Genomic DNA, 25,364 nt, shown 5'->3' on the forward strand with positions numbered 1-25,364 from the left:
ATCGATGCTCGTATACTGACTCCGTGGAAGACAGCGCTCTATACGGCCATCTCTGTCCACGCCATCTCATCGCCGAACTAGAAGTGTTGGCAGGCAAGGTCCTCGACTCCCAGAAGCCACATAAGAGCGACTCGAGGAAGCGTAAACGAGCCTCTTCCTTCAGCAGCGCCCTGCCTCCCCCCCAGCCTCCAGCAGCAGCAGCAGACCAGTCTAACGCTCCGCTCAGCCCAAAGTCAAAGGAAAGTAAACCATCCTCATCCTTTCCGGCACCCTCAGTGCCCAAGAAAAAATCTTCGCCAACAGGGCATAATACCCGCCAGTCTTTGGAGAAGGTAGAATTCTCAATGACCTATCCTCCCGAACCGCCAAAACCATCCTCCAACCCCGTGGATGCCACCACCGACAACAATACACCGACACCGAAAACAGACAAACAAACACGCTATCGAACTTCCATAGGCGGAACGACCCGCCCTCTACCACTGCAGGATCTCACAGTGTACATCATACATGTTAAAGATACCCTGACCGACGACGGATCTCCTCGTAGCCAGATCCTGTCTGAATTAAGACAGCTGGGCGAAGAGGCAGGTCTAGGCTGTGAATTCCACGCCCCATTATCCGGTGAGGGCGTATTTATCTAGAGATGACCAACGAAAGAGACGAAAGAGATTGCAGTTCATGTTTTGCAACGACTTGATGGCCATGGCGTTTTTCTGGGTATAGGAAAGATAAAATGGAAAACGGCGATGAACGGTTGGTTTTTATTCTTTTTTTTTTTTCTGCTTTATGATGTTGCCTGTGTTATTATTGCTTTGCTTTGATGAAATGAGTAGTGATAAGATTGTATTAATATCTACGACTGTTAAGAATATCATTATGAAGTATATATTACTCTTACATATATTTCTCTTTTTTCTGTTGTCGGATATACTACCACCCCTGGCCTTTCACCTACCGTAAAACACTCGCCTTTGATACGGTATATTGAGCATGGCTTCAGCCAGGGGCATTAGGACTGCATGTTTTGATGAAATTGCTCCTCGATGAAGTTCTTTCCGAAAGCCATTCCTCGTGGGCAAAACAGTACCCTAGAGACCGCGTACTCATTATCATTCAAAATGTTTACTGATGCTTTGCTCTCACAGCGTTTACATCTCTTAGGAACACGGTTTTGCGTCAAAAGCTAGGCCAAGGCCTTGTTTCGATATTGTAAGTAATCACTGGACTTATTTTCTTTATTATTCTCTAATAGTATCTTCGTTTCGTTGATACTAGATGTGTTTGATAGTTTCTACCTGGTCCGTCCAACTCTTAGGTATAATGTTGTTAACCATCAACCTGGCTCTGGCAAGTTCACGCTGTGATGCCAACCTATCTGGATGATCTTTAGCCAAGTTTCCTTTATTCCTTTAGACGATCTTCTCATGTGGCTTTAAAGCTTCTTTAAAGCTGCACGCGGTGTGTAGGGTTCCAGTCGTAATATATAGAGCATGGGAGAATTAAAGAAGATGTCGAAACTGGTTTCTCAATTAAGTTTCTGGGTATATTCCTTCTCCTTGCTAAGGAATAGCTATGTGTATAACTGCAAAATTCGTCGGTATGGTTGCCATTCGCTATTCCCAAAGCTGGGTGCTAGCATATATTCCTAGCAGATAACGATGGCCGGTGGCGCTGATCATCATCATCCTGGCGTATACAGACCCACTAATGAATGCAAGAGGAGATGTAAAGATATCGTTGAAAAGCCACACTCCTTGCACGTATTGCGCATTCGAATCAGTGCAAGAAGCTGTGACAGTTTCTGAATATTGTAGCCGGAGCCCCCGCCCTTAAGCATTCTTGCACCACGGTATAATATTGGGAAGTTGGGAAGTATGCCAGCTTGAAAAGGGGGTTAGTACTTGCGCCCTGTTTAGCAGGTATTTTTTAAGCACCGTTCCATACATCTTTGAAAAGCTCTGGTGGGATATTGTTATGATGCAGAATTGCGAAAATATGGCCAGTGCCTCCTCTCTTTTATTCCTGAGGACTCAAAGACACATGTAGATGCTTCAAATATTCTATAGATATTGCAAGTTCCTTAAATATGGTTTCTGTGGTTGAAGGAATGTACCGATATAACATCTTTCGATGTATTGATTGCCTGGGCCAACTTTTCGGCTTCCTTCAAGGGGTTTCAAGATAATAGTCAACTTTTGCTGCAGGCTTCTTCTGGTGGGGTTTGGGCAAGTTCAAGACATGCCTGGCATATAGTTGTACTGGTGAAGTCGAGAAAAATTAGATAAACCTTTAAAATTAACACTAGTTGCTACCAGCAATTATAAAAATATTAAAAAGACGGAATAGCGGCCATAGAGATAGTCTGAGGTTGGTCATGTTGGGATGAATTTGATGTTTGCTGTCTTGAGGCTGAGAATTAGGGTTTTTTACCCGCGATGGGGCTAAAAAGTAGTGCTTAGTCATATTCAGTCAGCATACATAGTCGGAATAATGGATATTCCTAATAGGGTAAAGGTGAGACCCGTCGACTGTGGTGGATAGCGAACGATCAAGTTCATTAAGGTAGTAAGAATACGAGTCGCCTTGCAAATTATTCAAGACGATGAAAACGGAGCATGTCATACGCGGTTTAATCCGACTGGTTAACAGGTTTATAGACTTGGGATAGAGTTCATAGAGCAGGTTGTTACAAGATGAACTTCAACGGTTGGTTACCTGAAGTCATCGCTGCATGGTTTCATCGCTGGCTAGTTGTATACCAAATAGCATTCCTTTATTACTGTTTCCAGCCAGAAATGCAATGGTAGAAATGTAGATGGATGTAATGGGTAAAACAGGTCGTGGAAAGTGAATGTTTGCCTACAATGTTGAACGTCAAAGGATGGTAGTTAATAAAGTGAATCCCGTAATTGGAGATAGAGGCAGCAAAAGAAGGTGAGCTCGAAAGCGGGTTTCTAATCAATATCACTATAAATTGCCAAATAAGAGCATACTACTTTACTCGCAACGTCCTTGGGATGCTCTTTCGCGCTTTGATAGCGCAAGATGGTGCAGGCTGTTCATACATAGACAAGCCTTATTTGCCGACTCACAGGTACCGGAGAGAGTAGACAGCCAGCGAACAGCTAGTTCCGACTGTTGGATCAGATCATTAATTTCCAACGGTACATGAAGCTCGTCAAAGGAAAGTTCCATTATCAAGATGCAACTGGCCTGAACGATATAGTGAAGTATGCACCACCAGGGTGTCTTTCCATGTAATTCAATTATATCCATATTCAGCGGCAGAAGCTGGAGTATCTGTCTAGCAGCGGAGACGCAGCGCGTGGCTGCATCAGAATCCATCTGTCTGGAGGTCTCGGATTGGTATGGGATGTTTAGAATTAACTCAGCGGGATCACAGAGGGCAGGCTTGTTGATGAGTATCTTTGCGCTAAAGTAGCGAAGGTGCAGGTATGTTAGGCTCGTGGAGGGAGGGCAGCAGATATCGATGGATTGGATGGAGTAAGGAAAGCCAGGGTCAATGGTTGCATACCACTGGTTAAGCTTGTTATCTAGGTCGGCTACCAGGCGCTGGGTATAGGCCCAGGTATTGTCAAAGGATTGCATGCCGTACAGAGAAGCTATTGCTTCGCCTACAATCTCATCCAGTCGAATCCCTGCTGAGAAGTTACTTGATGGGAACTCCTCATCGAAGGAGTACACGGCAGACAATTCCAGATCCGAAGGGCTACCGAGAATATCGTAATCGGCTGGTGGAGGAGGGCCTCTGAGAAAGGAAGGCGGGCTAGTTTGGAGCTGCCTGATGTGAATCAGCTGGCCCTGTAATTCGGACGAAAACCCCGTAAGTACGCAGAGGAACTGCTCTAGAGATCGAAGTGAGTGCCAAACCCGGGCCTCCAGCTGTTTTGTTTCACCAGAAAACTCAGATGACTTGGCTTCTGAATTCAAACCTCGGTTATAGGCGAATTTCAGCGCTGTGGTAACTGATCTCCATGCCCTGTTTGACGATCAACGGTTAGTGCTTGATGAGAGTATAATTGAGCATCAAGATGTATAAGAACTATAAATACCCTGTAATTTGATATGTGGCAAGCTGGTATACTCCCCTGATTGCGATGAGTTGTATAGGCTCTAACGAAGAATGCGTGTCGGGATAGCTGCGAGGGTCGACTATTCCCTGTGCCAGGGCCTGTGATCTAGCGCAGTATAGGCGATGGTCCTCTACTTCACCTGTCGGTATCCGTGTATAACGAGCCCACAATGATCCGAGAGCGAGCACCATATTCAAGAGGGCGAGCCAAGGGTATATGGCAACAGGGTCATTTCCGTTATGATAATAGGAGTTATATCGAGATAAAAATCTTACCTTAGGGAGGACAGGGAAAAGAGGATGAACCGTGGTGAAATATGCATTCACCAGCAGGTCAGCAACGTCCTTGGGTGGTAGTGTGGTCACATCATACATCATATCCAGTTGGGGGAGCTCAACCTCGCCGGAGAAATATGTGCATTTTTCATTAACTTCATCTATCTTCGCTGTAGTTTCAAACTTCCAGGACAAGTCGTATGGAGCCATTGACATTATGTGCCCTGATAGATTCCTCTCGTGTTAGTTGCAGCCCACCTAATTGCTTGGGTGATGCTCCCTACCATCAGACATAAAATTTGACAGCTGTAGCTTTACTAGAAGCGTACTCAGCCATCTTATAGTCGAAGTTTCACCTACACACTCCACTGGTTTCCGGCGTCCGGAATACGCTCGTAGTGGAGAGGCAACTGCTAATGTAACGGAATTTTCATCCTCGATTATCTCTTCGGCAGACGGTGAGTTTTCATCCGACATTGAGAAATCTTCTTCAGCTAGTGTAGGATTCTAGGGAACATTAGACAAGTAGCTGGACAGTGCATCTATCGGAAAGATAGCTTGCCTCGAGCAGTGCGTTTCTGATTGCCTGCTGTACGTCAGGACTTTGGCTAGGTATGAGTTTCGTAAGGAGTTTCTCGTACACGCTTATCTTCATGGCCATCGTTTCGGCATTTCTAAATTTCTGTTTAGAAAGATATCAAGAATCATTCGTCGTAAGCGCATAGTATGGGGTTATAGACCCATAGTCTTATCTAAAAGAAATGATAGAAAGGGTAGGAAGAGACCTGCCGTTTCAGCCTTTCTCGCTTTCCGTCTGCATATATGCAATCAACTCCTTGGTTCTTGCAACGAGAACAAATCGGATGCACACCATCGCACTTAGATTTGCGTTTTCGGCACGGTTCACATGCATGGTTCACTCGATTCCGGTCTGGAGCTGGCGATTGCTGTGCTGCTCCCGGGAGACGGGGGATGGCAACTTTGCCCTCAGTTGGAGAAACCACTCCCAGCCGCCCAGCTGAGGGAGAAGCAAAGGAGGAAGATGAAGCTGAGGAAGAAGCTGTGAAGGTCTCAAGTTGACGTTGATAATGGGTCGAAGCTCTGGCTTGGCGGCGCGTTCTGGGTGGTTGGGCCATCGATGGGCCAACTTTGTACTTTTCTTTACCGTGTTCTGCTCTCTTTCTTGCCGTTTCAACCATCCAAGGGGAGATGAGCCGAACCAAACAGAGAAACGCACATGGAGATGGAGATGTTCGAGCTATATGTGCAGTAGCAGGAAATGCCGGCTCTCAGGCCAAACAAGGCTATACATCTGAGCAAGCAATGCTTAGCCTTGCAGGCCGTATAAGACGAAGGGTATAGATGCCTCGCCCGGCCTAGCAAGACAACAAACATCCCCGTATTCCTTTGTTTTCCTTTCTTCCAACCGATCAGTTGGTTCCCGTGGGGTTGATTGGGCTCACACGGTTTCTTCGTATACGGTCAATGTGATGCGCAGAGCGCACCGCATCCTCTCCATGTCCATAGACCAGGGATCATCCTCTCGAGCTAATTGGTCCAAGAGCAACATCATCCTTTGTTTATCGGGCGAATACCTACAACAAAATGTGAAGAGAACAGGCAATAGTGCTGACACGGAAAGCGTCTGGGGTTGGCAGCCCTGGTTATGTATCCCTGACAGACTACAACGTCGATATGGCTCTCTATTCTTGGTTTAAAACGGTTCTGACGCAACGCGGCCTCTTGCGGCCATAATCTTCCATCCATCCGACTCCGAATTCCTTTTTCCGGATGAGCTTCCCACAGGATCTCGTGGCCATGGGGGCCCAGCGAAGATAGACGATCGAGTCACCTAATATGATTGTGCACTGACCCCTTGGACCCGTGTCCTTGCAAGGAGATAGCCAGACGGCCAAATTTTAGTGTATCCATGAAGAAAGGCGGTGTTTTGTGTGAAAGAGATATCATTTCTCAGTCAAGCCACCATAGCGGACACAATTCCGCCATCTTTGTTGCTTCCAAGGACTGGGCTCGTTTCTCAGCGTCCAATTTTGATATCCATGTCATGGACACTGTAGTCAAAGGGGGGAAACACTCATTGGTTACATACAATGCAGTCAAGCTCCTTTAACAATTGAATATCCTTGAATCCACAGTATCATGTGAGATTATTTATTTTTTTAGCTGTCCGTTTCAGCTCTATTCGACACCTCCAATTCTTGGAAATGTTCCCCCGCCTCGGGGTTTGGAACATCTGGTCCCACTAAAACCATCGATTTCATCGTTGCAGCCTTACCCCTACCCCTCTGGGGTACATGTTCCACGACAAGGGGGATGAATTCTTGTGATTAGATTACCTGAAAGGGCCAAGCATATACTCTGTAGACCATATATATATACCCTGGATCTATAGATATCCAACACCGTTAGTTGGCTTAAGACTCGGAATTTACCGTATTCCACTTTCTCCAGATGCTATATTTATTCGTATCGAGGTAGCTTCGGATATCGCCTGGTTGGCTTGGTTGGCTGTCGATGCTTGATGCCCCTCCCTCAAGCACTGACCGGTAGCCTGCATATGCGACTTGGCTCAAATAGAAACATGGGAGGTGAGTGCTTAAGCCAGCCTCAAATGAGGATTGACATCATTTCATGTCACGAGTAACTGAGAAGAGACTTGGCGATGAAGCTCACACCACCCCCGGTGACTGCCTGTTGCTGTCCCAATGTGAAAAATAAAGCCTTCCCATGATCATTGTAATATAAGATACATTCAGGGATAAAGGCATGCTTGTTGGGGTTTGTTGACGAAATGAGAACGTAGATAAGAGATATGAAAGAGGGTAGGCGGAATCTACACCAAGGTAGGGGGCCTTGAGTTAGTTTTATCATATGTCGTCACTCAAGCCGAGCCGTTCAACCTCGGGAGATCGAAGCTTGAGCTCCCCCACAATCTCTTTCCAGGCTCGTGTCTGTAATCCCTTTCCTTCGCTTGTTCCCGTAAGAGTAGCCGAGATACTGTAACCGCTAGTTAGTTCCCAAATATAGAAACGAAGAAAAGGTTTGATCCCCAAGGGAAGGGGAGGGGTATAATTGGATATCTTACTCTGGATATTGATCGCTTCTCCACCATTTCCCATGCGACTCCTCGCCGAGCAACGTAGCGCTTACAAGGGTCCTGCTACCTTGCTCTGACGTCCGGCCAAAAATCCGCTCAAAAATAGCAACAAACATTCTCTCATGCCAGGCATCGTACTCGCGACCCAACCGCGACCTACAATACCCCGGGCAGGCAGAGTTGACGATGACTTCCACCGATCCATCATCGCAGCGGGTTAGATTAGCGATACTCTTTGTGGTATATTCGACGAGGACTTTGGATAGTCTGTATTGAGAGTGTGCGCGAAACGCCTCTTCACTGTTCAAGTGCTGGAGTATGCTGCTGGTCCCCTCAGGCTGTAGCTCTTCGGTCGTTGCATGTCTGTAAGATCCACTCGAGATAAATGTGAGATGAGCGGCAGTGCCGGTGATAGTGTCACGGCTTGCTCTCAGTTTTGGTAGTAAAAGCAAACCCAGAAGTGCGGTTGAGAGTGCATTGGCTTGAAGTGTCTCTTCCCACCCATCTTTTGTCAGGGTATATTTCCTGTGCATTACCCCAGCATTCAAAAGTGCAATATCAAGCCGTGGTATTTCATCGTTGATTTTCTCTGCAAATGATATCACACTCTGATAACTGGCCATATCCAGGGCCCATATCTGAATATTAAAATCCGCAGTATTACCGTCACGCTTAGTCCTCTTTTCAATCACCTTCTTGGCTTCGTTTCCTCGTTCAGCATTGCGGCAACCGATTATCAGCGAGGAGACACCTAGGTCTATATATTTTATCGCTGCTTCGAGGCCCAGGCCAGATGTACCACCTGTTAGGAGGACAGTTTTTCCTTCAAGGGAGGCAGTTGGGTTGGCAGGCGGGAAGAGACGGCCCTGGATCAGGCGTCCGAACCCTACGAGAGACATTGTACTATGCCGCAACAACAGACAACCACGTAAAGGCCAGTTGAGCTGTACGATTATAGTTTCAGTATTGTGATATTGGTGATATGAGGTTGGCGTTGGTAGAAAGTGACGTTAAACGTGATAGGTTGGAACCAGCGGCGTCCAAAATTAAACTGCACTCTAACCTTCTCTTTTCTTGCTACCGTTGTTATTTTCTTTTTTCAAGGAGAAAAGAAGCTTTTGTCAAGCTATAGTAATATTGCCTATAGCTTGGATGCTCTATCAAGCGCCTGATGGTTGGCACTGGTGGGTGTTTATTTGCCAGCTTAGGAAGCGCCACGGGCTGGTGATAGACGACTAAATCCGGGCTTCGGATACCCGAACACCCCTGGTCGTCTAGTTGGTTTAAGGCGCTCGGCTGTAATTGTTAACCATATGAAACCGAGAAATCGCTGGTTCGACTCCAGCCCAGGGGAGTTTTTCTTTTTGTGCTTTTTTATTGTTTTGTTGACTGTTTGTGGGCGTGGATATAAAAAACGCGGCAAAGACTCGCGGGTAAAAAGGAAATAGCCGACATTGCACGTGATATGCGGCTATATCCGCTTAGTAAGCGAAACGTGAAAATGAAGAGAGAAAAGAAGAGTTAGCATAACTTCGGGGGCATGGAGTATATTAATACTAGAGTAATATAACAGTGCATTATCTGTGTTTATGAATATATTTTATATGTCTTTATATATTTCCACCTGTAGAGCGCATTTTTACCACTTATAATCGACTTCAAATGTGCCTAAGTAGGCGAAGAAGGATGAAGACAGCCAGTTAAAAGGATACTAAAGTAAGGCCATTCAACAAAAACATCTCCTGATGGTCTAGTTGGTTTATGACATTCGGCTGTAACTGGTTCAATTGTAACCGAAGGGTCCCTAGTTCGATTCTGGGTCAGGAGAGTTTCTTTTTTGCTCTTTTTTTTGCCTCATCAAAACCAACAAATACGCACCCTGTAAAGTTTAGTTAGTTGACCTACGATAATTAATGAATATAACACTGGTACAGATATGATAGTTCATAAACGCTTCCTGCGTCCGCGAGGGTGCATAAGAAAATATAACTATGGCCTATCGTAACGTTAACTAAGCCAATCCCTCCTTTTCCCAGTTCCCGCATTAGCCCTATAGCAATAACTATGGCCGATGCGACCAAAAACCTATGCAATACTACTATCCCGATAGCCTACACATACCAACCAAGTAATAAAGAGAAACAAGAAAACGAAACGGGGTAAAAAGAAAAAAACAGGACGCAATGATGGGCCTAGCAAGAGGCCAACGCACTCTCCTTCCTTTCCGTCACTCGGCCCATAACTGTCCAGCAGGACAATCGTACAATAAGTCTCTCACATGGTTGTACTTTTTTCTCCAAGAGGTCAACGAGAATATACGCAATGTATACAGTCGTGGCGGTAGGATAGCGGTAAGTCGTAATAAAACAAATTGTATGGGTATCTCATGAGCTCGTGAGAAAAATATGTATTAGTGGATGATGGCAAGGGAAACATGGACAGAAAACGATGGACGGAGAATATGACTTTATATCGACGTAGGTAGACGAGATGTGGACGGATTTGGTAATCTCTGTGACGCTCCGGATATAGACTCAGCCTGGGGACAGGCTTAGATCGGATAGGTGAGGACCATCGGAAGCAAATTCTGTCATATTCAACAATGTATTCATTACCCAGACCATCCCTGCTGCGGGTTCCAGGCGGTTTGTTGATCAACCCCATGGTATGGATGGTGATACCCCGGGTAATGAACAGTAGCCACAGCTGGGTAACCGATCCGGGAATCTGTTTGTGAACAGGTGCTTGCAACCATGGTTGCATTATTCGCCACAACTGGCGAGGGAATACTGTTACAGGAAAGGGTACTTGCTTGGTGGCTGGGATGTGTGTGAGAGTAATTATTCGGCACGCTGTTGAAACTGGTGGAATTCATTGCACGGTTATACTCAGGAACAGCATGTGCGAGGGTGGCATCACCGTTCATAGGCCAAAACGGCTCTTCACGCCCAAATACCCGGAAAGCGTCGTGTACACCAGTGGTGGGCGAAGACTCGCATTTGATCACATCCGGCTCAGATGGCGTGGATGTCGAACATGAGTCGCTAGATCGGGACCGGTCGAGTGGACAACATGGCTCGATGGAGGAATTGTCTTGATCTGGGGAATTTGGCCCTGAAGATTCGTTCTTCCAGTACTTTGCGGCTGCCGCGAGTTCGGCTTCTACGTCATGCGTGATGTTATGTTCTTCAGCCTGCTTGATGAGACCGAGTCGATCCAGAATGGCGTGTGTTAGGGGATACCCATCAACAAGCTCGATAGGTTCTCCTGGAAAGCACTTGTTGTTGATGCAATGAGTATATAGCTGCTGAAGTGCCTTCACAACTAGAGCATGGTGGGATTCAAGCATTTCAACGAAGCTGTACACCACATAGTAAGTTATATGTAACTAATGATGTATTTCCCCAAACGCCCCAGGATGGAATATGAGACACCATTCTCCTCACCCTCTAGAATATGCCTTGGTTTGTGTTGCCTTCCTCTCCCGGAAAAGGCATGGATGATTATACATAGCACATCGATAGCATGGTTGGTTTCCGTCACACTACAATCACGTAGACTATTAGCATCCATTTAATAATAATAGAAAACCCATGAAATAATAATAATAAAAAAAAGGGACAAAGTCAATTGCCACTGGATATACCTTTGTCTTCTTCACCCTGCATCGATCACAGGCTTTGAGAACATGTTTCCGTTTGGTCCGTAAGACCTGATGACGCTGGCCCGACTCACGGGGACGTTGTATATGCCCGTAGTTGGAGATAGCTACCATTGCCCCCGGAGCGGGCAACGACTCCGGGAGTCTGGATGAAACATGAAGTTTTGGATAGATAGGGTGTGGTTGCGGCATTGAAAAATAATCTAATCAACAAGGAGGGGTAGGATAGTAATTACAAGGCAGGGAAGATATCAATTGCACAATCAACAGTGTGTAAGAAGGGAATAAAAGAAAATAAGGCAAAAAAGAGTTCCCTATTTGAACAAAACAAGGCTCGTGGGAGGTTAGCACGACAATGGCTTGATTGGAAACACGAAAGGGGAAAGGAGTCCTGTGATATAGTGAGGATGTTTTATGTTCTTGATGGGCTGCCGATGTAGGAGGTAGATATGCTGCAAGTTTTTAAACGTGCCTGCCTATGGCTGTCTTCTGGAAACTGATCACCTTAAAGCCCCAAACTGTGGGGATGACGTGGAGGAATTAGTTCTCGTCACTCTCATGTATCGGAATGTTTCGTTTCGCCAATATGAAGAAGCTCGACACCTCACACGGGAATAAAAAAGAAGTACCTTTGTAATGGTTCGGAGATAGAGAAAAGGGGTGGGGAGGATGCAAGTACTGGCTTAGCTAGCTACTAGCGGCTGTGCTTATATGCATGGGGATAGTCTCCTGTAAATGACAACTTTCCACGGGCCCTTCCCGATCCCCACAGCGTGATGGGAGGGTGACTTGGCCAGTACTAATTAGTGGAGAATTCATTGCGGCAATCACTGGTAACGGGCCGACCCGGTTTCCACAATGGGAAGGGGGCAAATGCAAGGGAATAAAGCGAGGCGGGCGTGTAGCACTGAAGCTTTGCCTATGATATTGCTAGCCAGGAAGACTTGGGCACCAACATGGACAGCCGAGAGGAACTCAAGAATTCAAAGCTGCACTCAAGGGAATAACCGACGGATTGAAAAAAAAGTAAAAAGCAAAAAATGGCGCTATTTTCAATCGCTTTCCTTTTTCTTCTTCTTCTTTTTTTTTTTTTTTTTGCATTTTGGAGCCAGGGTAGGTATCCGTCTCAGCTTGTATGGCAACCCGAGGCTTACTAGCGACCTGATGGTTGGCAAATTTTATCCGTCTTGTCCCTCTGACTAGGGTCAGTCACACGACGACGGAATGGATTTTGAGAGTATCAGATCTAGTGCTCCATAACTAATTGGCTTCTCTGATAACCGCGAAGGGGCCGTTTCAGCTGCAGTAGTGGATGATTTACAGTTGAGTTAGGAATGGCGTTCCAATTCGAGTCGTGGCAGCAAAAAAACAGCAGAAGCAATATAGCCAGCCATTTGCTGCTTAAAAAACTTGGAATTTTACATACGCAAACCGCGCCAGTAAGGTAAATTGGTCAGTAACTCTGATAGCAATTTGCCAGAGTATACAAGCCCAAGTTAAAATGACCCGTCTCTTCACGTGCGGCGGTAGTGGCCAAAATTTATCATTGTAACCCAATATCTGGATTGACATGATCACTCTTCCTTCACTTGGCCAATGGACGGAAAAAGCCAGGGGGGAGAGGATTGGAGGGGGTTGCAGAACGGCGCTTTTCAGTGCCACAGAGGGGTATTTATTGTACTTTGTACTTCCCCAGGAGGAATATTTCGTGTTTTGTTCTGTAACTAGTACCGAGATGTAAGCGTCCATCTCGAGCGAACCGCGTTCCAACAGGTAAAGGTACTTGATAGTCCCTTCTAGACCCATTGGCTCCATGGCTGGACTTGCGTTGAGGCGGCAGTAGTGGGACTGTTCTCAGTCATGTAGCGTTCATGTCGGTGCCAGTGACGGTATTCGATGGCCTCGCAGGCCCGATGTACAAGGGGGGCAAGCCATCCATGTACATACACGCCTTGGGTATTTTTTGGTGTTTGGATACAAGGGCATCGGTCGTCAGCGAGGACGCAAGCGACGTTCCTAACCAAGAACGGCCGATAAAGTGACAACATCACGTGATTATAGATAAGATTAACCTCGAATCACGGACCAGATTGAGCTTAGATAAGCTTAAAACCACCTCGTAATAAAAAATGATAGCTCACAGTCTATCTCCCTCCACTCAGCGCTCTTCTAAAACGACATCTGCGCGTCAAGCCGTACTTTTAATGAACATACATGCTATATTATGTATTATGTACGTCAATGATGTACGACATTGGATGCATATACAAGGTACTGACATACATACACACGCATGCTGCTTATTTTCTTCCACGGTATTTTTCCACCCAATGAGTTCCTTATTCCCTAGACTAGGCTAACATTTAACAGCTTTTTGGCCTATCCAACACCCAGCAAGCGTCAAGTTTTAACTCTCATAGCTGGGAGATCTCCGTATTCGGCCCCTCTTTCACCTCCACAACTACTATTGATGGCCTGGGCACTTGAAAAGCAATTTCCCTGATCATCGATATTGATTCTGTCAAGCAGTATGCATGCTGTTGACTTGCAAAATATTATCCTTTAAAAATAGTGGTCTCACATACATATCTTGGCATGCAACGCCATGTCCTAGACCTACCTATAGATCGGGGTTGTTAACTGTTGGCTGTCCACTCAAGCTACCAATGACATCGTCAACCACAGTGATGCCTTGCTAATACATGCAAGGATTGTTGTTTCTCCGTTCACGGGTTAATTTTTCTGAAAGATGCAGCCTCGAAGCTGCATTTATAATCCATGCATATTCTTCATTACTCTAGGCTAGGAATCCTTGGGAAAATAAACCTCAACAGATACGTCTTGTGCAGTCTAGAATCAACGGAAGATTTATATACCAAAAACACCCGGCTGACGGGAGCATATCCCATGTCAGAGGCTACTTTATCCATGCCGCTCTGTTCTCTGTGGCCAGAGTTTCCTATCCCATGGGACATTACAGTGGAGTATAATTCCCGTTATGTGCAGGAACAGGCTCTCATTTCTTTTTCAGGGTTGTAATCATGTAGGAAGCTCGATTCTTCCCACAGCCGACGGGAGATCATTACGAATTGACCCTTGTAACCCATGGGTTACGATCTACCTTGCCAACAGACATGCACATAATGTATGTATCTTTCATCCTGCACCTACATAGTAGGGTGCGAGGGCGGCTGGCGGCTTTGCCTATACGGTTGCCACTCCAGCGGGCCTTGCATTCCTTGCTTTCGCGCCCGTTCATCATTGATAACGTCCCGGCGCCGGTTGGCGCTTCTCAAAACGGTATAAACGGTGCACATCTCAACCTGCCAGCTGTTACACGCATGGGGCGGATGCGTACATTTATTGTGAGAGGGGAACAGCTGAGAGACTACTTGGCGAACAGAGCCCGTGCAACAGGGTGTGGTCAATGTGCAGGGATACGGGAAGGTTGTGGCCAGGGGGCTGCATTAACAAGGGCCATGTTCAAATGCCGCTGAAGCTAACTTTAGGTACATTATTGCCTTCTGACCAGTTATCTTCTCAGGTCGGCTATTGATCCATTCTCCATCCTCTAGCTTAACCGATATACTTCCCGTTTCTTGCTTTCTTTCTTCCTTCTTTGGAATTTTGTCATAATCGACCTCTTATTACAAATTGCAAAAAAAAAAAAAGAGAGAGAGAGACAACGCCGAAAAGGAAAGTTAGAAAAAAGGAATTATTTATCACATCGAATGTTTTATGGCTTAGGTAACCCTTACACGGAGCTGCCTGTATGCCTTGTTGATACGCTATGTTTAGACACGGATATGCGATCCTCCTGCGCCTTAACTCTGCTGCTTCTATAGGTACTCTGTACATATTAGGGAAATGATGGTTGATCTGCTGCTTGGGTTGAGTCGACGGAGAGGCCTGAGAAAGCCTGTCCTCTTAGACCTATGGAATATTGGCATGGTAGGAAACTTATATCTGTATTGAATGGCTACATAATATTATTACCCTTGAATTCTGGAAAGGGAGACATCTAACTGATAAATGGGGTAATTTCAATTCGACCAAGGGTTATTTGAGTGGCGCATGGGAAGTGATCCCGTTGGTTTTTTCCAAGCGATTGTTGTCCACTCACAGCGCTCGTTATTAAATTAAAAATATGATTTGAGATACGTATTCAGCGCGTCTGCAGGTCACTTATACAGTTTTCCGCCTCTCTGATACGATACCAAAACATACTAACAGGCGCAAATCATCATCAGAAAATATATGATAAATATATTATATCAATCACTAACGAAAAGTATGGGTTCTCCTACACACCGAAAGAGTTGAGAGAGATGCCGTAAGAATTGAACTCCGAATTGGTAGACTGCTATGGCAGCGTCATGCTTGCTTCCCCCTTCGCAAGGTGGTCAAAACTTTCCTCACTTGCAGAAGTTGTCGGCGGGCTTGGATGGCCATCGGGTGCAGTCGCAGCATCATCTAGATCCCTATTGCCGTGTGGGGTAGGGCCAGGGATGGTGCCAATCCACTCAATGCCATCCCCGGATCCGGGCACACCTAATGCCCGTTGCTCTTTTAGCTGTTCTTCAAAGGCTAAAGTCTGACCAGGTGATTGCGGTGCAGCAGTAGAGGAGGGCAGCAGGTGCCTCCTGTGCCACGCACCCAGAAACATTCCATCAGGATCAGCCTCATTTCTGGCTTGAAGCCACTTATCCAAATTGTCTCCGTACATTCCCCGAAGTGCCTCATACCCAAGGTCCTCTCCAAAGTTTTTAGCCCAATGTGGTTTCCCGCCTAGGTCCCGCATAAGCCATTCAAATGCCTCATAGTACCGTTCCCTGCAAGGAGGATCACGAAGGTAAGGCCGATAAAGAGTAGCGTTCAGGAAGAGGGTAGGGCCGTCATGGCATGTGGAGTCTAGGTAAGGGCGGGGAGTCTTCGAAATTGAAGTATCGGAGACACGTACTTCTATGGGACAATGCACCCATACAGACTCAGAGCTAAACGGTATGCGTGCAGTCTCTTGGTCACCATGGAACCAGGCGGACAGTCGGGTAATGGCCTCTGGACCCTTTTCCAGTGGAATTGCCCATTCGTTGACGAATTGAGAATACAGGCAATCCATCAACAAGCCAGTGCGAGCTGGCTGAACTGCCTCAGTAACAGTCTTTCCGGGCGTAAAGCCATACTGCATGCCAAATACAAACCACTCAACCCACGGTAGGATCCTGGGAACGTAGTTGGAGAGATACAATAGGTTATGGTAGACAAAGTAGCCAAGAGCTCCACCATACCAGCTGGCAGGGGGATCATGCGTTGGTAGGTCGGTCTTGTCCGCACGCCAGACAATCGCGCGCTTCATATAAGGCATCCACCACACCCTCACGTACTCCGTAGAGGTCCATAATCCGGAGTCCCACGTATCCAATACCTGTGGCAATGTCTTCAGGGACTGCTGCCAGGCGATATTGAAAGTAGGTACAGCCTGCAAGGTCATCTCCGTGATGATACCAATCGCTCCGAGAGACAGCAGTGCAGCACGAAACAAAGAGGGATTGGTCGCCTCGCTACATCGGACAACCTGGCCATTCGCAAGCATTATCGATAATCCCAACACGCGTTCGGATAGCAAGCCATACTTGAGTGAGCTGCCATGTGTTCCGGTTGAAATCACACCTGCCACAGACTGGTCGTCAATACTACCGAGATTAGGAAGCATCAAACCGTTCTTCTCTAGCTCAATGCCAAGCTGTCTTAGCCGTATACCCGACTCGACCGTGACGATAGCCGTATCACGCGAAAACGAGAGAACTCGACGGTAATTGTCCAGGTTGACTACCCATGATGATGTGCAGGTTAGATCGGAAGGCGAGTGACCACTGCCAACGGTCACAATACGTCGACGGCATCTGCGCGCAAGAGTGACTACCTTTTCGATTTCGGCAACTGACTCGGGCTGGATGTAAAGTTCCGGTCGAGAATAGAACGTTTTCGCCCAGGTGTAATGGAGGTGTGACTTGGTCGCTCGAAAGGGGACCGAGGGGTCTAGTTTGGCGAGTTCCGTGGCTATGAGAGCATCCATTTTCTGTCGATTTTTCCCGTTTTCCTCTTAATTACTTTTCCTTTTTCCAGCTTCCCCTCAGGTTTTCGAGTCTGGTTCTCGCCTGCTGGCTGTTATATTACTGGCTGTTTGTCTGCCAGGATAGGCTGCTTTCCCCCTCCAAGATACCCGAAACCAGAAGTGCCTCGGCAGATAGACAAGGTCTGCTCAATCAATGCATGACAGCGTTAAGATAGGCTGGAATGCCAGCTGTCTGGAGGATGTTCTGGTGTCGTCCTCTCTTCCTTCTGGCTTGTGGTGTGTTTTCTCTTGACATCGAAGGTTGTGGTGGAACAAAGGTGAGACGTCTTGATAAACCTTGGCAACTAGCGGAGCCCTGCTATAAATAGTCCCTTTATGGCCAGAAACGAGCGGAAAGGAGACCGCGTCACGGGATTCCCCTATAGGGACTAGCGCCTTTTCTCCACTTGCTTGAGCTTATGTTTTTGGTTATTCGAGTATCAGCTTCGAGTATCAACCTCGAGTATCAACCTCGAGTATCAGCTTCATATCTTCCAGAACAACTACTGCACTGGCACGCCCGACGACCACAAGTCTCACCTCTGGTCGAAAGTCCATTCTCTCAGAAGTGGTCGAACAGATACAGTTTCTCGCGCAGACAGACTGATCGCTATCAAGTATCTGACAACAATGGGGAGCACCACCGGCCCAATGCGCTCTCTACGGAGCAACACAAACATTCCACCGGAAGAGCCATCTGCTCAGAAGTTGTTCAACAACATCCGAAAAGTGATATTGAACACAAATCACCCTGCTGACTTGACTTTTCAAAATATTCCTCCTTCTACCGGATTCCAGATCGCAACTTCATTTTCAGAGGATCCCGAGATTGAAAGAGCTCTTCCCCGGTACGTTACCAAAAGCAACCACCACAAGAAGATTCAAAACAACTTATATCAGGTGTTCAAGGATTTCCTACAACCCGTTGACTCAAGCCCTGACCGCCCGAGTTATGCCGACTGTGGTTCATGACTGCCACCAGGAGTGGCTTTCAAATGAGCTGCTTGATATGGTTGTAGTCGGGTTCTTGACGGTAGCAGAAAGAAAGGAACTCAATCTCCGGGTTGGAACGAGTATTTTGTACCTATCTCAGCTTTTATTTTATTTCTCCTTTTTGAAGTTCGACTTGATTGACATTGTCTTATTAGCTTTTAAGGGTTTTGCAACTCCGTACACCTCCGCTACAAAAGAGCCCGATGCGTGTATCCTCCCAGACACCTTACCATTACCAACAGTCGCTGTCGAGACAGGCTGGTCAGAGTCTTGGCCACGGTTGAATGCCGACAAGGATCTCTGGCTTGTCGGAGGTGCATCTGTTGAACTAGTACTATTAATTCGATGGACAAAGATAAGTGGCGGTAGGGTAAAAGGGGATTTGCATGTTCATGGAAAGGATCCTGCTGGCAATGTTGTCTTACTACAGACTGAGGTAAGTAACCGCCATGCTTGATTTGAGAATTTATTTTGCAACTACTAATCAATACTAGCCGATTTTTCCTGCGCCGGCAGGTAATGTAAACCAGGTGGTTCCCATATCAAGAAGGCAACTCTTTGGCAGCTGCATCTTCCCTGGTAGGAATCCGGGGGATATTTACAATCTTTCCGTTGCAAACTTGCGCGGAAAGGCAGACGGGCCCATTAGGTCTATGGGCTTTATTCCAGCCTAGCTTTTCTCCCCGAGTATACCTACACCTATGTATTTGTAAAAGTAATGCACAGCGCATCGAATGCGCTAGATCCCTGGGCAGTCTCTTTGCTCGTTGTTTCAGCCCTGGCAATAGTAGCGACGTGGTCGATAATGTTGTTATCCCGAACCTTCGAAAGCTTCGGGCATTAGAGAGAGAGAGACGATGATTCATCGACAGGTTGTTTCTATCGCGGCTCTGGGGGGGGAAGATCCAAGCAAATCTTTTTATACCACCCTGCTACGTCATGGCAGGGTGGTGGAAGCTGGAGCGTGGGCCGTACACTTCAAAGGGGCGACAAGCTTGATGCTACTAAATCGTTCAAGCTCTACACATCTGAATTCAAATAGTCATTCTCTGATTTACTGCTTGGTATAATAGACCGTGTACTTCCCAGCCTTCTTCCTCCGATATACCACCGCGGGGCACTCATAGTCTGCGAACAGTCGAATGAACTTCAATATATAGATGGAAGACAATCCACCGTTCGGTAACTCCATTAGTATTAGGACTCATGCCTTGGAATTGGTTCAGATCTGGATACTATATCTATTACTATTGTTAACTAGTAACTAGTAACTGGTACTGCAGCGTCTTTAGCTCACCAAGCCTCACAATTGTATCCAATCCTCCACAGCTTTTGATACTGAGGCTATCTAGCTTCCTGCCGACTCGATAGAAACTGGGAGCTTAAAGGTTTTATTTATAAGAGGTAGCTTATATTTTCCCCGTGAAGTTCCCTAAATCGACGTTCCAGTCGTGTAGAGACAATTATACTCGTACTTTAGATCCAGGTCGTGGACTAAGGGGGGTAGATTTCGAACTGCGGACTGTATGTAGAAACAAATCTGGGGTAAGCTGGGTTCCTGTCGAGTGTAAAGCCCTGTCTAAATACAAAAGCCTTGTGCATACACAGTTCGGCTCATTTCAGGACTTGGACGTACAGAACCATCAGGCTCCATGGCGGATGCTCACTATTTAGACGGCTGACGTTGATGTTCCGCGTTTCATTGGTGGTTTTGGTTCGTCCATCCATGCATGTAGCCCAGTCGCGCTGTTTGATAGTAACTATCCTAGCAGTCTATGCGGTCTATGCCATGTAGCATCCTATGTTTTCTGGCCCTACTTCTGAGTTTCGTTAAACGTTGTACAGAACCCGGGTAGACAAAAAATGGCGAGTAGCAAGGAGAAAGCAGATGAAATAAAAAAAAGAACTAATAGCCTCCAAAAACCGCTAAAATGGAATTAGAAGTGAATAAAGAGATGGAACACAGAGAATAGAAGATAATGCTAATACAGAAGTAAAAGGGAATGGGGGTGAATCATGGAATCTGTCATCGGATTGCATCAATTGCCACGGCCAGCGGAACGACAATGGGAGTCTTGTTCAGTGTGCCCGGGGCGTGTCTGCCATTCCAGTTTCTGAACGCTCGCTTGCATTCGGTTGGCAGGCCTTCGAGAACGACATGACTCCTTGGAAGGAATGGGCGGTCTTGCTCGGAGACAGCGAGAATTCCGTATTCTTGGGCAAATACGAGAGCAGACGCAAACTCTGCCGAACGTGCATTTGATCGATCACCAACAATTCTAAGAGGGTGTATTAGATATTGGAATAACTAAAGAAATGTCGGGCTGGTTCAGGGGGTCTAACTTACACGAAGATCTCAAAAAAGGCATCAAGAACGTAGATGTGTGCTGGATCTAGATCACGTTGGCAGAATGGCTCAATCTCTTGTACTGTATCATTGGGTCGAGATACCGGGGATGAAGCTGCGCGGCGGTTAAAGAAGCTGGCTCCAAACCACTGGCCGAGCTCGTGGTCGATGCGGTATAGTCGGCAAGCGTACTTTTCGTGCTTAGGCTTCAACTGCCAGTAGTCTGCTGATGGCGGCACTGCCTTTCCCTGGCTAGGGCCTGGGAAAGATTCGAAGAAGCTGCTCGGTTCCTGACCTTCGGCGACTTCTTCGATCTCACCCGTAGGCCCAATGTCCATTCCGATCAGGCGGGCGCATCCAATCTCGTCGGCAGTGCTTCCTTGTCCTTGCCATAGGAAGAGTTTGCCGTTTTTGCCGGATATTATGTACGTGAATCCGGAACAGAGATTGCTGATTGATAGGTCGACTTCATCGAATGCAATCTGGCCCATGTGTCGCCTTCCGCAAAGCATATACTGAGCTGAAGAGCCAGATCGACTACTTGGTCCTCGGCGTGTGATCATGATGCCACCTAGGGCTTGCATGAAATTTGGCGTTTCCTTCCCTTGCTTCAAGAGTTCGAGCCTGCAGTTATGTTCTCTTGCGACTTTGCGAGCGAATAGTTGTGCATCTTCGGCGGTTGCTTCACTAACCCCGTCACCGCACCATAGATGCACCTCCGTGGCTTTACTGCCGGTAGGTTTTTCAAAGTTATGAACGCATATGTACATACTCTCATCAAACAAGATATACTCCTGGTTGGCAGGCAGGTCCTTTCTCTTTCCGTCACCGGTTAACTCCCAAACTTGCTTTGCAAGAGTTTTGATCTTTGGGAATGTCTCAGGCCTTCCCATCATGACCGACTGAGGGTCAATCTCTACCTTATCTTCAGCAGTTGGCCTGCTGAGGAAGAAACTAGAGAATATTTGAGATACCTCGGAGCTTTGAGCAAAGGCTGGTGTTTTTGTCGGAGAGGGTGAACGTGATTGCTCTCTCAATCGAGTGGTGTTTAAACTTGATAGGAACGAAGGCTTCCCTAGGCGCGGCGGAGCTAAAGTGGTGGCTTCTGCTGGTCCGGTTTTAGCCTCCGTTAGAGGTGACTTCTTCTCGGGCGGAAACTCTGGTCGGCTCTTTCGAGGTTGTGGGGAGTCATTTACTGGGGCTGTTTTCTCAACGCTAAGTGGAGAAGTGGAGAGGGTTGCAGATTTGGGGGGAGGGCTAGGTTTGTTATCCTTGTTGGCGGCAGGACTGCTGTTTGATCGGATGGGCATCCCAATATCTGCCTTGGTTGACTGGCGCCCTATCGAAGGAGTAGATGGTAGGGATGAAGGGAGCGAGGTGCCAGGGTTCTTCTCTTCTCCACTTGATGCTAGGAATCTATTCTTGACCTCCGAGTTTAATGGCTTCGGTATGGCAATTGGTTCTGTTTTCGTAGATGGCACACGGTCTTTTACGACCGGCTTGGTCTCAGTTAGATTCTTGCGAGCAGTGTCGTTAGACTGGGCTGCTGGTGACGTTGACTCCTTTGTAGCACCCTTAGGTAAACGTCTTTTGGGCCCCTTGGCGCGAGATTTAGTCATATGGGTCAATGCTTCCGTCTTACATGGTTCAGAGGTGGAACTCGAGGATACGGCTGAAGGAGGGGATCCCTTAGACGGGGCTGGAGGCCCTCGAGCAATAAGATTTGCTAGCATGGGGTTCATACGGTTCCCAAGTTTGCCTTTTATGGCTGGTGATGGGGTATCATTACTAAGAGGAGCGGCAGTAGCGCTTGCAACGGGAGTATCTGTAGGTGGCGGTGGAAGGGGGGATTTTGTAGGCGGTGATTCTAAGCTCTGGGGATTTTGGTTCTCTTTTTCTTTGGGGGGCTCGTTAGAAGAATTAAGAGCGGCTGGCTTTGATAGTGGTTTGGTAGGTAGGTTCTTCGATCCTAAAGTGCTCCTTATACTGTTCGATCTGCCTAAGTTTTGTCTCACCAGGATAGCTTCAGGCGTGGTCTCTTGCGGTGGCTGATTGTTTCCCGGACTATTATCCTGGCGAATAGACCCTCCCGCAGCTTTCATTGCCTCCTTGCGCTTCAAGAGGCTCTCCTTAAAATCATCAACTCTGTCAGTTTTCTTGGGACCGCCGGTGACGGTCAACCCGGCTTTGCCGCGAAGGATATTGCCCTTGAGTTCGTCAGGAGCAACATAATTCTTAGTTTCGGCACGCCGTAATCTACCAAACACTGCCTTGAACTCTGGCTCGTCCTTTTTAACACTATCGTCGGTAGTTTCACGACGACGTAAGTTACCGCGGAAATCTATTTGGGATGATTTTACGCTGGGTATGGCGGGTTTAGAAGGGGTATCTTGGGTGGAAGAGAGGACTGGTCCCTTTGATTCTGATTTCAGGAATTCACTCTTTGCTGGGATTGGAGGAGATTTGGTTGAATCCTTGGGAGAGAGGGCCTCGGACGGGCTAGGGCTGGAAGATTCTATAGTTTCCTGAGGGGGGTCTATCTTCAAATCCGAGGAGGGCTTGGCTGCTGGACTGTCAGGCTTTTCCGGTGAGCTTGATAGATCTTGAGCCGGTTGGCTCCCTGTAGGCGTCACAACCTTTTCGGACTCCATATTATCTCCTTTATCGGTTTGATTCAACTCCTTTGCCTTTCTAAGTCTGTCCGTCAGGCCCTTCTTCCATTCCGGTTCCTCTGGCACACGGGGTTTTGGTTTAGGGGAATCCGGTTTGCTGAGGGCACTCTCTAACCAAGATGCTTTCGTTGGGCTCCATCGCCTTGGGTCCATAGTCTTGGAAGGGCTTACCGGGAGATCCGAATTTCTTCCACTAGCTGTACTCACTGATTCTCTGCGTCGAGATGGGGGCCTTGCATAGACGTCAGTTGATCTGCTTATCACCGACGCATCATCTCCTTCACCGCGAACTACAGTTGCGTCACTATGACTCGATCCGGGTCGGGAATCAGGCCGCGAACCGGGTCTCGTCGAGGGTAGTCCCGTAAACCCCTCAGGGGACATTCCTGGGGACTGGAGAGGTCTGGTTCCGCCTCCTCGGAGGGAGTTGGCTGGCAGCTGAGCACTCCAGCGTTTAGAGACACTGTCAGAACGCTTAAGCATGGCACTCTGGACAAACCCACCAAGACCCTTGGTTGGTGAGGGCGGTCTGTCAGATGCAATCCGGCCTTGGGTAGGAGACATTGTCAGATGTTCTCCTGTCTGCTGCTCTTCATATATGGATGATGCCCGTTCGTGCCTGCGTGGGCTTGTTAAAGGTACAGGAGAACCAAGCCCAGCAGTTGACACGGATGATACACTCGAGTACCTGTTCCCAAAGCCACTCGCACCAAAAACGGAGCTTGTCCGCGAGGGGGAGCGTGATCCCTCGTCACCCTGTTCGGAGACCGGGCGCGCACCCAGATCACTGACGACCTCCCGGTTGAGTCCCGGCAGTTTCACGTTCGGTCGGCTCGTCGAAACTTCAGACAATGAGGAATTATGTGCCCTCCTATATGCACGCGAGCTTTCCCCTCTGTCACTAGTCTGTCTAAAGAAAGATGGATCCTTTGAACTAAGGGACTGAGCAATCTGTGCCCGGGACACCATATCGTCTTCTTCGTCTGCCGTTCTCGTATCTTTAGCAGGTTTTTCCTCTTCCGTAGCCGGTTTTAAAGCGATAGGAGCCGGCGAGCCAAGGTCCCGCGACGTAGGACGCTGTTTCCAGGACAATGGCCGCCCGAGAGCAGGAGATTTCATGATATCTGGGGAGGGCTCCTTGGGAGAGATATCTGACTGATGCGCCTCGGAATCGCGTCTGGGCAGGCCACTGCTGTCTTTTGAAGCAGAGGATAAGGGCAAAAGGTCGACAGGGGGCCGTATCGAGTGTGATAATGGTGTTGACGGCCGAGAATCTCTCTGTATCAGCTCGTCTAGCTGTTGCTGGAGGGGCGAGTCTTTGGTGGGAGAAATTGACCGAGCGCGCTCTGATATCAACAACAAAAAAAAACATCAGCGATTATTAATTTATATTAATAGTGATACAAGAGATTAAATAAGTTAACGTAAATGGAGATCGGGAATAGAAAAAAGGGATTCTATGGTTGCTGTGGAGAGAGAGGAGTTTATGGCATACCAGCTCGCCTGGCCTGTCTCTCCCGGCGGCCCTGTAGTATCTCTTCCTCCAGCCTTCGCGTCCGCTCTTCGTCTTCCTTGTCCCGCTTATTTCCTAGTTCTCGAATGCGAACGAGAAAGTCGTTGACGTCCTCTGACCCGTCTGCTTCGTGCGAGGGAGCCATTGTTGTTATTATTTGTTTATTTGTTTCCCCGAGCTGGAAAAACCGGACGGACGGTGAGAGGGAGACAAGGGGTAACACCGAACGTATATAGACGTATGTATGTATATATATAGATAAAGATATGTTTTATTATGGAGGCTATCGACAGCAAGGCACCAGGCTCGCAGCTTGTCGGGAGATCACAGCAATTGTTTTAGAGATGAATATATCAAAAAAAAGATGAAACAACCGCCAGAGCGAATCGAAGCCGCTTTGAATTGTTTGCGATGCCTGAGAAAAAAAAAGTCCACCTCTTACATAATTGGCCCCTGCAGTATATCTCTTCTTTTCTTTTTCAGCTTCCTTAATGGCCCAATAATCGATGGGCAAACCCAGATCTGGTGGGAACTTGGGTTCTCGTATACGCTGGGTTGGGCTTGTGGTTCGTG

At 47.3% G+C, this 25,364-nt stretch overlaps 8 protein-coding genes and 2 non-coding genes across 10 annotated transcripts in view; 5 read left to right on the forward strand and 5 right to left on the reverse strand.

Moving 5' to 3' along the window:
- The window catches only part of MCYG_06506 (conserved hypothetical protein), a gene marked incomplete at both ends in the record, with an annotated part of 1,905 nt that extends 1,261 nt beyond the window's left edge, over positions 1-644 (forward strand). The window contains one exon of the mRNA XM_002844496.1: positions 99-644. Coding sequence (XP_002844542.1) covers positions 99-644 — 546 coding nt within the window. The remainder of the gene's footprint in view (positions 1-98) is intronic.
- A 2,356-nt stretch (positions 645-3,000) lies between these two features.
- MCYG_06507 (conserved hypothetical protein) lies at positions 3,001-5,027 on the reverse strand (the record flags this gene model as incomplete). The annotated part of the gene is made up of 5 exons (XM_002844497.1): positions 3,001-4,003; positions 4,077-4,596; positions 4,631-4,652; positions 4,733-4,879; positions 4,935-5,027. 5 exons carry the CDS (start codon positions 5,025-5,027, stop codon positions 3,001-3,003), a joined length of 1,785 nt encoding a protein of 594 aa, XP_002844543.1.
- Positions 5,028-7,260: 2,233 nt separating this feature from the next.
- Positions 7,261-8,389, reverse strand: MCYG_06508 (WW domain-containing oxidoreductase; the record flags this gene model as incomplete). The annotated part of the gene is made up of 2 exons (XM_002844498.1): positions 7,261-7,390; positions 7,479-8,389. 2 exons carry the CDS (start codon positions 8,387-8,389, stop codon positions 7,261-7,263), a joined length of 1,041 nt encoding a protein of 346 aa, XP_002844544.1.
- A 364-nt stretch (positions 8,390-8,753) lies between these two features.
- On the forward strand, positions 8,754-8,844 carry MCYG_10565. The gene has a single exon. It is a non-coding gene; the product is annotated as a tRNA-Tyr (tRNA).
- A 385-nt stretch (positions 8,845-9,229) lies between these two features.
- Positions 9,230-9,318, forward strand: MCYG_10566. Its single transcript has one exon. It is a non-coding gene; the product is annotated as a tRNA-Tyr (tRNA).
- Positions 9,319-10,101: 783 nt separating this feature from the next.
- Positions 10,102-11,343, reverse strand: MCYG_06509 (conserved hypothetical protein; the record flags this gene model as incomplete). The annotated part of the gene is made up of 3 exons (XM_002844499.1): positions 10,102-10,849; positions 10,937-11,034; positions 11,137-11,343. 3 exons carry the CDS (start codon positions 11,341-11,343, stop codon positions 10,102-10,104), a joined length of 1,053 nt encoding a protein of 350 aa, XP_002844545.1.
- A 1,679-nt stretch (positions 11,344-13,022) lies between these two features.
- MCYG_06510 (uncharacterized protein) lies at positions 13,023-13,654 on the forward strand (the record flags this gene model as incomplete). Its single annotated transcript, XM_002844500.1, has 2 exons — positions 13,023-13,189; positions 13,522-13,654. 2 exons carry the CDS (start codon positions 13,023-13,025, stop codon positions 13,652-13,654), a joined length of 300 nt encoding a protein of 99 aa, XP_002844546.1.
- Positions 13,655-15,514: 1,860 nt separating this feature from the next.
- On the reverse strand, positions 15,515-17,227 carry MCYG_06511 (D-arabinono-1,4-lactone oxidase; the record flags this gene model as incomplete). Its single annotated transcript, XM_002844501.1, has 1 exon — positions 15,515-17,227. The coding sequence occupies one exon, from the start codon at positions 17,225-17,227 to the stop codon at positions 15,515-15,517; it is 1,713 nt and encodes a 570-aa protein (XP_002844547.1).
- A 221-nt stretch (positions 17,228-17,448) lies between these two features.
- Positions 17,449-18,933, forward strand: MCYG_06512 (conserved hypothetical protein; the record flags this gene model as incomplete). The annotated part of the gene is made up of 5 exons (XM_002844502.1): positions 17,449-17,544; positions 17,705-18,114; positions 18,176-18,339; positions 18,415-18,695; positions 18,754-18,933. The coding sequence occupies 5 exons, from the start codon at positions 17,449-17,451 to the stop codon at positions 18,931-18,933; spliced, it is 1,131 nt and encodes a 376-aa protein (XP_002844548.1).
- Positions 18,934-20,285: 1,352 nt separating this feature from the next.
- Positions 20,286-24,936, reverse strand: MCYG_06513 (conserved hypothetical protein; the record flags this gene model as incomplete). Its single annotated transcript, XM_002844503.1, has 3 exons — positions 20,286-20,538; positions 20,607-24,624; positions 24,774-24,936. 3 exons carry the CDS (start codon positions 24,934-24,936, stop codon positions 20,286-20,288), a joined length of 4,434 nt encoding a protein of 1,477 aa, XP_002844549.1.
- Between the last annotated feature and the right edge of the window lie 428 nt (positions 24,937-25,364).

This window comes from Microsporum canis, genomic scaffold, assembly GCF_000151145.1.
Source record: "Microsporum canis CBS 113480 supercont1.6 genomic scaffold, whole genome shotgun sequence".
NCBI lineage: Eukaryota > Fungi > Ascomycota > Eurotiomycetes > Onygenales > Arthrodermataceae > Microsporum > Microsporum canis.